At 47.3% G+C, this 14,113-nt stretch overlaps 1 protein-coding gene across 2 annotated transcripts in view; it reads right to left on the bottom strand.

Moving 5' to 3' along the window:
• Window positions 1-5,512: 5,512 nt before the first annotated feature.
• BTBD9 (BTB domain containing 9) overlaps window positions 5,513-14,113 on the bottom strand; it is a 980,923-nt gene continuing 972,322 nt past the window's right edge. For both annotated transcript variants that reach the window (XM_086925891.1, XM_086925890.1), the window contains one exon: window positions 5,513-7,749. In XM_086925891.1, the coding sequence (XP_086782017.1) occupies window positions 7,570-7,749 (180 nt within the window). In that variant the 3' untranslated portion in view covers window positions 5,513-7,569. The remainder of the gene's footprint in view (window positions 7,750-14,113) is intronic.

Genomic DNA, 14,113 nt, shown 5'->3' with positions numbered 1-14,113 from the left:
CCACTTCAATGGGGTCAGCATGGAGCTGGACGTCGTGATTCTTAGCTGCCCTTTCAATGAGGGCATTAAACGCTGCCGAATCCTCAGTAGGCAACGTTTTTACAGCATACATTTGAGTGTCTGGGGTAGAGTGAGGATCACCTGGGTCAGCAGCAGCTGCCCAGGGTTCATTGGTATCATCTGGATCAGTATATACTGGATAGCTGTATTCATCATCATCATCACCTTCCCCAGTGTCCACATCTGAATAAGTGGGTGAGACATCATGGCCACGTGGAGATACCGGTTCCACAAGAACAGGTGTCGAAGTAGAATCCTTTTTCTTCTTCAGTGGAATTTTATAGGACTCCATTGGCTGTTCCGGGGCGATTTTCCGTTTATAAAGGGAAAGTCTGCCTGTTTCGGCATCGATAAACTGTTCCTGTTGCTCTTCCAACGAGGATTGTTGATGCTTTATGGCCGGGACCACTGTTGTCGACTTCGGCACCGAGGACACCTACTCGGGCATGTTGGTGGCCATTTTAGGGGCGAAAGCCTTAGGCGCCACTTTCGGCGGCAGCGTGAAGTGGATGGGCGTCGACGTCCTCTGAGGTTTATCGACAGGCTTCGAAGGTGGAGGATCCTTAGGCCCGACACTTGAGGCCTTGTCCTTGATGCGCTTTAGGGAGTCTGCCACCTGCTTGGAGAATGAGGCAGACGGCTGCGTCGACTCGACGGAATCCTTCGAGGCACCACCAGACGTAGACTCGTGGGTCGGTCCGCTTTTGGCCTTGTCTTGTCGACGCGGAGGCTCGAGAACCTTCTGATCACCGAGCCCTTTGTCGGTGTCGACTGCCTTCGGCGCCAATTTGTTCGGGTCGACTGCCTTGACCTTTGTCTTTGGCGCGCTAGACTTCGTCTCGACGCCCTTGAGCTGTTTCTTCGGGTCGATAACGCCCTTCTGCTTCGTCGGTGCCAACAGGTCCGAGGACTTTGAGCCGACCAAAGCAATACGCACTTTTGGTTTCGATGGAGGCATCAGTGCTTTCACTTGCGTCGAGACCGGAGCTTTTACTTTCGGTTTCGATTTCGCAGGTTGCGGCTCCTTAGCAATGTCCGAAGCCGAGCCCGAAGGCGGGGCCGTAGAACTTATTGGAAGATCTTGGGTAAGGCCTAGTGGCGATCCCTCGACCCGAGCTTTATGAAGCGTTTCGGCTCCAATGTCAGTTTGAGTTAGCTCCTCGCTCGAGCTATCTTCCATGGCCCCAAAGGCCCCGTCGTCGTCTCCTACCTCGTCGACAACTTCTTCCGCTTCGAGCATTTCAACATCCGCGTCGTAGTTTGAGTCGACCTCCGACACGGGATTCGACAGGTTCTCACGAACCTCCCGGTCAGCTCCTTCATCATCCCCGGCATCGAATATGTCCACAGGCGCCGGTGCAGTCTGCTGAGCTTCCTGGCGCGCAGCGCATCGATGCAGAAGAGTCTTCTTGGATCGAAAACGGGAACAAGCCATGCAGCTGGCTTCATCATGATCCGGCGAAAGACACTTGTTGGACACCGGGTGGACGTCGATGTGGGGATACTTGGAGTTGCACACGGGACATCTCTTGAACGGGCTCCGTTCCATGATGGTTCGTCGATAAGGCCTCTGGCGTCGACCGGGCCTTCAGCGTCGAAAAGCACGCGGCTTTTCCAGAAATCCAGCTCAGAACTGAGCTGGAAAGAATCGGGCTCAGAACGCAATACTATACCGACGAAAACCTAAAGGCCTTTTGGCCTTAAGAAAACTTTTATATCGATTCTGACTAGAGTGAACCAATATACATCCGAACCCAATGGCGGGAAAAAACAATCTGAGGATGGAGTCGATGCCCATGCGCACTGTAGTCCAGGGGAAGAGCCACCTATCTCGTGATACTTCGAAGACTCTTCCAGGACAACAATGTGCGATCATCCGGACTCAACACTAGGCGGCGATCTATGCACAGATATGAATTCAGCAGCCCACATGCCTGTATTTACATGTGCGATGACATTTATTGTAATTGTTGCTTTAATCTAGACCTCAAACCTTAAGGAGAGACCGGTGCTTCTAGCAGGGCTCGACTGGGAACCAAAACCGGCCCTGGCAAAGTGCTCGGCCGGCCCCGCCCCCCCTTCCCACTCGGGAGGGGGTGGGGGGGGGGGGGGGTGTCGAGGTGCGGCCGAGCACTTTGTTAGGGCCGATTTTCAGCCGATTTTGTTGCAGGGCCGATTTTGCAGCTATGCTGCAAAAACGGCCCTGTAACAAAATCGGCCCCCAGGGGCTCAAAACCGGCCCCCACACTTGCGGCGCACCGGGGGATTGCCCGGTGCCCGCTATGGCCAGTCCAGGCCTGGCTTCTAGGCGCTCACAAAAGCTATACATTATTGCAGAATTAAATGAGCATATGAGCTTTTCGATGACGTGAACGTGCGACAACAGCATGAATGCCTGGCTCTATAAAGCAATGTCTGCATCCCTTGGTTTACATTGTGGCTGTCCTTGGCGGTGCTTGTCTGACTTCTGACGTGCTACTTGAAAAGAGATGGGCTGTCCTGCGATTCCCTGCCAAACGCAGGGTTGGTTAGGAGCAGGGCATTAAGTGGAAAAAACAAATATAGTAGGTACTCATTCCTTCGAGCACCTGTTTGCTCCTGAGAAGTGCCGGAACTCACTCTTTCGAGCTCCTGTTTGCTCCTGAGAAGTGCAGGTACTCACTCTTTCGAGCACCTGTTTGCTCCTGAGAAGTGAAGGTACTCACTCTTTAGAGCTCCTGTTTGCTCTTGAGAAGTGCAGGTACTCACTCTTTCGCACACATGTTTGCTCCTGAGAAGTGAAGGTACTCACACTCTTACGAGCTCCTGTTTGCTCTTGAGAAGTGTAGGTACTCACTCTTTTGCGCACCTGTTTGCTCCTGAGAAGTGCCGGTACTCACTCTTTCGAGCTCCTGTTTGCTCCTGAGAAGTGTAGGTACTCACTCTTTCGAGCACCTGTTTGTTCCTGAGAAGTGAAGGTACTCACTCTTTCGAGCTCCTGTTTGCTCTTGAGAAATGGAGGTACTCACTCTTTCGAGCACCTGTTTGCTCCTGAGAAGTGCAGGTACTCACTCTTTAGAGCTCCTGTTTGCTCCTGAGAAGTGCAGGTACTCACTCTTTAGAGCTCCCCTTTGCTCCTGAGAAGTGCAGGTACTCACTCTTTCGAGCATCTGTTTGCTCCTGAGAAGTACCGGCACTCCCCATTAAATGTAAATGCAGTGTAGCAGTGGGTAGAAGTGTAGGCGCTCACTATGAAGAGTGCAGGTACTCTCCCTTTCACATGAAAGATGCGCAGGTACTCAGTGCCGGGCAGGACCTGCCCCTTTAAAACACAGCTTGGGAGAACCGTGGCTGTCCTTGGAACTGGGGAACCAGTTAGAGTCTCTGCGTCGGCTACACATCCTGTGATCCTGGGCAACTCACTTAATCTCCCCATGCCTAAAGAAAAGAGTATAAAATGTCACCTAGTGTATGTAAAGCGCACTAATGCCTTCAGGCCAGTTCGTGGTATGTTCAACTTCAAAAAATAAAACAATCTTTTGTAAGAATGCAGTATATCTGTGAAATAGAGGAGGTATTATTGCTGAGTGAGTCTGCACACAGGTCAGGGAGGGGGCAGTGTTGCGGAGTTAGCTGCGCATTTACTTTTATGGCAACACAAACTGTAGGGCGGCCCACTCGCTCTCACCCAGTGAATTTATTTCCAGCATAACCCCGGGTTTTCCTTCTGATTCACCCGAGTGCCCTGTCATGGTTACTGCTTAGCCCCCAGCCTTGTCTTTGAGGGGCGCGCCCACAGCGGTCCTTAAAACCATCAACACAGGGTGCTGTGTAATTGTAATTGCATTTAGATAGCGCTTCCTACCCTTGGAGAGGCGTTGAAGCACTTTTCGGAGAGCAGCACGCTACTCTGGAACTCAAAAAGTACTAGTGGTGAATTAGCACAGTTCTGCAGCCCCCCTCATTCGAAGGACCTGGCCCCCTCTGTGCCCCAGAGACAGCCAGGCAATCTGATGTGTCTTTTTAAATATCCATTCTCTCTTTCCATCGAACAGGGCCGAAGATCGAAACCTGCGTCTCACTCAACATTTCCATACCGCCCGCAGGGATGTAAACACTTGTCATGACAAAGGACGCCTGTGGTTTATCTTGATCCCCCACTCCCTGCCCCGCCCCTCTCTCTGGGCCTCTCTTCCCTGAAGTTTTGCTTTGCCTGGTGACTCAATCGAAAGATGACACACTGAAGCACATGCGAAAACAACCCAGAACAACACCGAAATGAAACATACAAGGAAATGCGTTCCAGAATATGAAGACAAAACAACTGTGTGTCTGTCAGTTCTGCAGACACCGGATACAGACCTCAACATTCAGGAGGAGCAGCCTGGGATTCGGGGGCGTGGTTTTCGTTCTCTCTTCTTCCCATTGGCTGGAAGGTAAAATTCCAGCCATTGGAAAGAGGAGAGAACGAAAACAAGAAAGAAGAGAAAAAACACGCCCCCGAATCCGAAAAAGAGAGGGCTTAAACAGAGTGACGCCCCTCTCTTCCAATGGCTGGCCAGCATTTACGAGGCCAGCCAATGGAGAAGAGGGGCGGGTTTAAGCCCCCTAACTAAGAAACATAAAATCTCGGAGCTCTGCCCACACTGCTAAGTCCTCGACCTAAAAAGCACCAGTAAGGGCAGAGAGCATGGATGGGCTAGTGTGAGGCAGGGCTAGTGAGGGGTGGGGCTAGTGAAGGGCAGGGCTAGTGGTGTGCTGGTAGGGCTGGTAGGGGGCTGGGCTGGTAGGGGGCAGGGCTGGTGGGGGTGGGGCTGGTTGGGCTAGTGGGGGGAAGGGGCTAGTGGGGGCGGGGCTAGTGGGGACGGGGCTAGTGGGGGTGGGGCTAGTGAGGGGCAGAGCTAGTGAAGGAGCAGGGCTAATGAGGCGATACCTGCAGGTCTGACTGAAACATTCAAGGATGTTCAAAATAGTAAACCCCTTTGGATGGAGTGGTCACCTAGATATTGTTGATGTGCCAGCAAAAGACGGATTTTCTCCACAATCTGTAGAAAGCAATATTTTTTAAATATATTTTTTTCTTGACTGTTGAGGCAATAAAACCACTGTTTCGTGTGATGATGATTTATCTATGGCGCCTGCCATGATTACAACAGAAGATGGGAAAGAGGCTGTAAAACAACCTTGATCCAGTAGCTTTCGAACCAATGTGGAGTTGTCTTTACTTAGCTTGTCAAAATGTAGTCTGGATATGCTTTTATGTGCATATTGCTATGGATATCACAGATAAGTGACGCCCAAGTCGGGAATAAGTAAAATCAAGGCAATGGGCTACAGTCACTCGTCATCAGTTCTTCAGCAAATACTGACCAAAAAAAAACAAGCTTGGGGGACAGTCACAGCATGGTGTGCCATGCTCGATCAGCCTTCAATGAACCTACACCCGTGCACAAACTGGTTCACAAGACGGAAATTATGATGCGTTAATCAACTTTTTTATTTGCCATGTATGATCTGAATCCAAACAACAGTAGCTTAAATAACCAACTTTGCATGTGGCTGAAAGAAGCAGCACTACAAAAATATATGTGTTTAGCAGGCATGGAAATGTGACCTTCAACTAGTCTTGACCAGACCGAAGCGCCTCCACAATATGTGTATCCACAAAAAGTTCTTCTATATCACGACTGGTGCACTAATATAAGCACTGCATGCTGGTACCCAAAGTCCTCTGGCGCCAGACTGAAGCCTCCAAAGGTGAGGATCTTCCAAGAAGATCGATGTCAGATCTCGGGATTTTGCAACACATTCCTATCTCGTCTCAAGTGCAACAATCAGTTAGTACAATCCTGGCTGGTGAAACAAAAGGTAAAGTAGGTCAGCTTGAGGTACAAAAAAATAGGCTTGAGCCAAGTTCTAACCGTTCTGGGAGCACTGCGTGGAATCGAGCTGAGCTTCTGGTCTATATGCAATGGTTGACAGTTGAGTGCAGTCGTGTTTTTAAACCCTCGTACCTTACTGGTGTGATCTTACTGGGTGGATTTGTTTGCATGTATAACTTTAGGGAGGTTTACACGTGTTGAAAGTGGAAAGCCTGTGGCTCAGGAGCTCTGTCGCTCTTCTCCACACACCGCACAAGACTATATACATCTTAACAATGTAAATCTCTACACCTCTATTCAGCCCTGTTTCTGTGCCCTTGGACGTTATTAAGCTTCGAACTTCCGGGGCACCAGTGTCTTGAAACTCACTGGGAAAGGCAAGGCTAGCAGGCCACAAGCCCTGCATTATACAATCCCAGATATTAAACTTGACTGTTGGCTCTTTTGGGGCTTGAGGACCATCGTACATGAAGGGCCGGTCTGCATGTCTTTGTCCTGCTGGTTAAATGTCAGTATTGTGATCCTTCGTAGGATTATGCGTGGGGCGCAAGTAGCGCCGGACACACTGTCATTTAAACCCACAGCGCCGCTATAGAGACTTATTATCCAATGCCGCCTTACAGTCCTGAAAGGTCAAATCTAAAGAGAATTGCACCCACCCAACAGGCCGAGAGGAAAGACTGGAGAATCTCGAGAGCTGCAAAAGTGGATAGTAAATACAGGGCCAGAAAAGGAGGGACACATTCCCATACTGCAGAGTAAACCGGAGGCAAATCAAAAGGACAACATGAGGTTGATACGGCTTCAATTCTACTGCACTCAACAATGGCCTGGAAAATGCCGCTCTGCAGCAGTTATTAGAGAGATTTATGGAAAACAAATTGCTTTTTTCGAGGATTAAATGAGGACCAAGAGTCATTATTTACTTGCCGTCCTTTGCAACTTTAAAGACATGCTCCCACTTAGGTGGAGCGCAGGAAATGACGGATGAAGCGCTCTGCCAGCAATGTCACAGCGCCAACTCAGCAATCGCTGCAGCACTGCTGAAGGGACGCCGCGCCATTATGTGTGGCCCTCCATGGGTGATAGGCTTCTTGCAGAGTCCAATCAGTGTAGAAGCCCTAATGAGCAACAACAGAGCCAGGAACATGATAAACAGCAGCAGAAGAACAAATCTGCAAATGAACACAACATAACTTAGGAAAAAGGTCAAATGATAGGGCAGTGCCACACAAAAGTGAACATTTCTGCAGCAGAGCCTGCTCCAAGGACTGATGCAAAGAACTGAATGCCTCTAATCGTCACATTTAATTCGTCCATATGTGTGGCTTGCATTTGTATTCCAAGCCTGGTCTGCCAATTACAATCCCTTGCGCCCCTTTGCCTAGCTGAGATTAGGGAGGTAAGGTATTAATGGACGACTTGATGAAGATTGAAGACCAATTTTCTCCCACCACCAGTCAGGCTGATTTGCACTGACGGAGGAGGGTGTTGCAGACTTCTCGTGTCCTTGGGAAGCCTTTCCCACTCCAACAACTCTTGCCAGGCTCCAAAGTACTGTAAAGTAAGAAAGGGCCTTCAGGGAAAGGATGACAAGGCTGCCCCTTCCATCCTCACCAGGTTCAGGTCCTCACTCTTGACCCATGCATTACTGTTGCTGACTTTGTGATCGAGAGATTGAATTTGCAGACAGGAGCAAGGCAGCCATGCCTTGCGGACCACCAGAAAGCTGCTCAGCCAAAGCCCCTGGTTCGTTCTTCTCCTCCTTCGGTGACGGGGTGGGGGCAGAGATCTGGGCCGGACACTCAAAGTGCACACAGTGAAACACCTGGGTAATGAAAGCATATGAGGTACATGTTAGAGCACTTTAATTAAATATCAGAGATTTCAACGCATTCCTAGGGGATGGATTATTTTAGGATTACATTTTATGACTATCTGGTTCTGTTTCTTAACTGTAACTTACGATCTGTGATCTGAATAACAACATTTTCTAAAGATGGTTCTTGTACTAGGTTGTTACATTTTGGATTATTTTTGACAACACATTGTTGATAATATAAAAGAACATATCCCCCTGATGATGGGCCTATCCTGAAATGCATTGGGATTTCTAAGGAAATGCATTTGATGAAAAAAAATGTATTGTGCTAGATTAACACTATCAAGCTTATGAATTACTCAGAAGAAATCATTCAAAATAAATAACGCTTGGAACGTTGTGATTACTCATATCAAAGGAAATTAAGAAAATACATTCAATAAGCCATTGGAGTGAAACGCAACAGTGGTTTATTCTTATTACGTCTCTGATCAGTGGGCGAAACCCACCTGCACCGAAACAGCACATAAAGAAAAGACGATAGGGTGGACCTTTTGAGGTTTGCAACAATTTTCAATTTGTAAGACGTGGATCATGGTCAGAGGCTCAGGCTGCTTCATGCTAGTCACACCATCAAAACACCACAAGCTCAAACTATTGAACTTCTTCCACTGACATCTACTCTTTAGACAATGTAAATTTATCAACATATTTCTGAGACTTACAGCAAGAAATACTGAAAACATACACACAAGCAGTGATCAAATTTGGGATCTCCGTGGTGGTGATTGTCAGGACTCGTACAGTATGTGGAAGGTCCAATGTCTGCTCTATATTGGGGTCGGTGATCAACTCTATAACGTCCAAGAAATTCTTACGTGATGGCAAGGCCAAGGAATAAAGACAACAGTGACCAGGAGAAGATATAATGTAAACATCCCAGATGCTAGGTAAACTGTGCAGAGAGGTAGCAGGGAAGAGCGCTACTAGCTTTATATTACATATGGAAATCAACAGCGTCCTAGATAAGCAACAAGCACAAGTGAGAAAATGGAGCTAGCCAATGGAAAACAAACATTTCCAAGGTACTTCTTCTGTCGTGCACTCGCCCTCTTTTCGAGCGCCATATTTGGCTGGTGTGTTTGTGGCATCAGAATCATTACTTCAAACAGATCAGCAGCGAGGGGGCTCTACTGATCAGAAAAGGAGAAAAAAAGTCTAGTACTTGATAGTTTACAAGGCGGCGACCTTAACGTCCTCCTGGAGAACTGCACCTCAGGCCAAGCTAAAGGGAGAACTAGGTTAGGGAACTAAATACAAATTACAATGTCAAGAAGCAGGTACTGAACCCTGGTGGTGTTCAACCCAATGTGGTCAGGCACAACGGATGGATGGGGATGACGGGGAGTGTTAAAGGAAGCCACCTTTACATTATCATTCATTAATTCAACATAGCTTGATCCCAGCACCTAGGTACACATTCTGAGGCAGATAAGACCCTCCTTGAGGAAAGAGCTTTGCAGCAATAATAGCATGCAGAAGTGCGTCTGCCTTTGGACAATAATAGTAGAATGCAACGCATACCTGGCAGACAGCACCACAATGCATGCCCGTTCAGCATGACTTGGACACCCCTTAACAGGTCAACATGTCAAGTCACGGAATGGTTCAGGGATAACACGAATGCAATATTACAATGAAATGGCAATTTCAATAAGCATCCTCATAGACCTTTGCTCGTCCCATCACATGCAGTGTTAAGCACCTTCTCTTCTGGGCCCAGACACAGGTGAGGAGCGCAGTCATGTGAGTCTGCCAACCAATAACGATAATGAAGAATCAGATTCAGCAGTGGTCTGGGAGGAACTAAGAAGGCATTTTCGGTTTCAAAGGCATGTGTGGAAAACTCATTGCCTACTCCGAGGAAGGCAGTGTTATAACTTTTCTACCTGGCTAAACAGTTTGTGGTTGCACCCAGCATTAAGCTAGTACAAACCCAAAGATGAGTTCTAGGACAACTTTTCCTCAGCAGGTCAATGACTTGCAGTTCTTTACCAAGATGGTGGGAGCAGGGGGAGCGAGGCCATTGTCACAGCTGTATGCACATCTGATGAAATTCACTTTTTGTTAAAGGTTTTAAAATATTCTATTCTAGAGAATCTTTCAACAAAAGCTGGTTTCCTTGAATTTTTTTAGGTGTATAGCATTCCAAAGATGTCAGATCCACAGTGATGAAATCACTTGATGTTGCAGCTCTTTTATTTCTCCGGATGACATAAATCCCTTATTTTGTATATTTATTAAACCGTGGGCACAAGAGTTTTTGGACTGCAATAGGTATAGTGCTTTCCGTGAGATAGTTTGGGATATCTTTAAAGCCACCCTGCGAGGTCAGATAATAGGGTATGCGGCTCGCATTCAGAAAAAGCGTAAAATGCAAGTTGATCAACTAATTAATAAACTATCTAAATTAGAGGCAGAACATACTCCGATAATAAACAAGGGGAGCCCAGAGTGTTTAATAGCTGAACAAATGACTAAACTCGCCATAGCAAAATCAGAAATAAATGCTTACTTCCAGAATAAAATCGCTCAGGTGTTTCAAGCATATCGTGGGGAGCTTTACGAATATGGGGAGGCTACGGGTCGACTCTTAGCATTAAGAAAAAGGCAGAAATCTGTTAGAAATAACATAGTCGAAATGAGGGATAAAAATAATCAGTTAGTATCTGGACCGCAAGAAATAACCGGGGTATTTGAGGAATTTTATACTAAGCTGTATCGCTCAGAAGAAAGCTCACTGGATGGTGGCGCATATGTTTAAGTAACAGATTATGACGGGGGGGTCAGACGACTGAGGGGTCTGAAGAACTACAGGACTGGTGGTCCGCCGTCCCCCTCTCACCCACCTCTGTACCCTCTATGCAGCAATCCCCTCCTGCTGACAAATGGATACAGGACGGACGACCCCCTTGATGACGAAACAACACACGGCTCCTTTAACCCGACTCCTCCTCGATGTGACGTCATCACGCAGGACCCGTCAAGAACAAGCGGAACCAGGAAGTCGGCGGACGACGTTTCCCTGGAGGTGGAAGGGGTGGAAGGCGAGAGAGCGGAGTGGAGAGCAGTGAGACCGGAGGAAGAAGACAAAGCGAAGGAGAGGTGTGCGGAACGGAGGAGCATCGACGGCAAGCCAGGAGGCCAACGTCCCTACGAGTCGCCCCGTCACGATCCCGCGGGAGGAGCATGGCTCGACCAGGTACGGGGAAAGGGAGCGGGTTGGGTGGGAAGACGCAACCCTCCTGCTTAGCAAAACACCCCGCCACATGTGTACAGACTTCCTTGTACATAGTGTAAATACTGTAAATATACTTCTTCCCGATCACGAGCACCAATCCTCTTCAACCCCCTCCTCACTAGAAACCCCGGAGCACTCGGTTTCCCTCACTCCCGGTCCCTGGTGAAAAGCAAGAGGACGTTTGTCCTAAATCTCGGTTTCTTTTCTTTTCTTTTGGGGCAACAACACCTCCGGAGCCACCTGGGTCGATAAGGCTTGTTGAAGATACCGCAAGAGCCTGGAGCCCCCACGTCGGACCAGGACGGACCCTGCCGCGTTCGCCAGGGAAACACTGACCAGCAGAAAGCGACGAGTGTTTATAAAAATAAAGCCATCACTTAAACATACGACTACTGCCTCTGCGTCAGTTCCTTCTGCCCCACTTGCCCCGCAACACAGATGAATATCCTCTCCTATCACGACTAGATCTTGAGGTCGCCTTGGAACTGGAAAGTGAAATAACTGTAGAGGGAGTTCAGGAGGCACTGGCATCCCTAGCATTGGGGAAAGCTACAGGTCCTGATAAAATCCCCATAGAAATGTATAGACTATTATTGCCCCAAATACTTCCGGTTATGCAAGACTTATTTGTCAGTATTCAGTATAGAGGGATCCCACCCGTGTCGTGACAGGATACGGATGTGGTTGTCTTTGTGAAAAAAGATAAACCTCCAGAATTACCATCATCGTATTGCCTCATATCGCTCATGAATGCAGATGCTAAAGTGTACTAAAAAATAATGGCTACTCGATTACAAAAGACCATTGCTGCTCTCATACCACCTTGGCAACATGGTTTTGTTCCCGTCAGGGGGACCACAGACCATACAAAGCGGGTTATTTCAATTTTGGATATAGCAGAGGTGGATGAGATTGAAATGGCTATGGTCCTCCTGGACGCGGAGAAGGCCTTTGACCGAGTGGCCTAACGATATTTATGGAGGAGCTTGGTAGATAGAGGATTTCCTCCAGGAATTGTTAAGGCTCTCCAGGCAATGTACTTTAAACCGCATGCCCAGATTCAAATTATGGGTCATATATCTAGGAGGATAGAGATAGCTAGGGGGACGCGTCAAGGATGCCCCTGTTCCCCTATATTGTTTGCATACTATTTAGACCCCTTTATTAACAGCATTTTACATTATCAGGTAATAAAACCAGTTAAAATATGTGATTATGAGACAAAAATGTTAGCATATGCAGACGATATTGCAATTATTACAGCTGAACCCCGAACTGCAATCAAAGAAAATAAAGGTTTGGCAGCCGAATTGGGGAAAAATCTGGGTATCTCTTAAACAAAACTAAAACGCACATTATCTGCTCTGCAAACTGCTCTTTTAAAGATCTTCGGGTAGTCAAGTCAGTGACGTATTTAGGGGTCAAAATAATAGCAAACATTAACGAACTTTGAGCGATTAATATTGATCCAGTATTACAAAGAATAAATAATGACCTAAAATGCATTAATAATTTACATCTTACAATAATTGGACGAATAAACGTAATTAAAATGAAGATTTTCCCTAAATTTCTGTATCTTATTCGGGCAATACCTTTGGAGCTCATTGCTACTAAAATACATAGAATTGAGGCAATGTTCTCTAAATTTATCTGGGGGTATCAAAAGGTGCGTCATGCCTATAAATACCGGACGCTACCGAGGGACCGGGGACGTTGGGGAGCCCCTAATGTACAGTTGTACTATTGGGGTACTGCCCTGCAACAAACCGGGTCATTATCTATACTACTATTATAAAGTAAGAACTGGGAACCTTTGAGGCGGGTAAACTCGGGAAACAGCGCCAATCCAAACACCCAATACATCATTGGAATTGGCAGGGTCTGCAGAGTGACATAGGCTATATAACCCCCAAAAATATACGTTCTTTAAAAAATATACCTTACTAAAAAAATAGTCCCTTGGAAGTAGCGCCGGCCGTGTGCACGTACGTGTTGACATCATCAGTAGCGCGAGGAGTACAGCCGTGGGGAGGAAAAGTAAACACGGCGTTCGGCGGGAGGAGCACGGAAGAGAGGTAAGGGACTTCCTGGAGCGCGGAAAGGAGCAGACAATTTGTGACGGGTGTCAGTATTGCAGGGGGCCCAGAAGCAGCCTTTACGTCGGGGCGGCCGGGGGCCCAGAAGCAGCCTTTTGCTCCCGGACAATGTCGGGACGGGCTACAAATAAATGAATAAACAGGCAAAAAGAATGCCCCTCGACAACTCAGAACAATAAATAAAACAGGCCTGTGGTTACTCGAAATCGGTAAAAGTGTGCAGGAATACAGGGACTGAGGCCCAGATTAACCCTCCTACCCCCGGAGCTGCGGAGACTCAAAGCAAGATGCAGACTTCAAAAGAATGGACAATATAATGAGTCGTATGCATCTAAACGAGTGAAAACTCCCGTTATCTTTTCACCATTGACTCGTGAGAAACGAATAACCGATCAGTGTCAGTGCAACAGGAAATCCACCAGCCTTAAGAGATGAACCACAAATACGTTTTGAGAGCGATCGCAAGCAATAAACTGTCCTGGTTACAGAGGAGATCTGAGAAGGTAGCAAGGAACTCCAACTTCATGTTGCATCAAAAATAAATTGGCTTGCAGAAAAGCCCTCCTTGGCATGTTAAAGCAAATCAAAACAAATTCAAAATCTTCCGTTTTGTAAGCAAACAGCATAACAATACACATGTTTGGATCTGTGTGGATAAGTATATTACCCTCTGCAATGAAGAGAAAAATGCAGCAAAGAACAGTACTAATACTATATAGTCAAAGTCCTAGATGGCGTTTTTCCATGCCTCTGTCAAGTTCCATCCAACCATACATGATTATGTAAGTTGCTGTACTGTGTGTTCTGTATGAAAGGGCCTTTGCATTTCAGTTGCCTTTGCTGCCTCTGAAGCCCCCTTCACTTGCAGGGCATCTCCCTGTCACATCACTTGTGATTGGTAGTCATAACTAAATGCAGTAACTGACAACAGGGCATAGCATTGTGCCATTGTACCCAGAGAGAACATCTC

Source organism: Lissotriton vulgaris, chromosome 6, assembly GCF_964263255.1.
Source record: "Lissotriton vulgaris chromosome 6, aLisVul1.2, whole genome shotgun sequence".
In the NCBI taxonomy this organism is placed as follows: domain Eukaryota; kingdom Metazoa; phylum Chordata; class Amphibia; order Caudata; family Salamandridae; genus Lissotriton; species Lissotriton vulgaris.
Note: the sequence above shows the minus strand (reverse complement) of the source record. Positions and strands in the feature narration are given on the sequence as shown.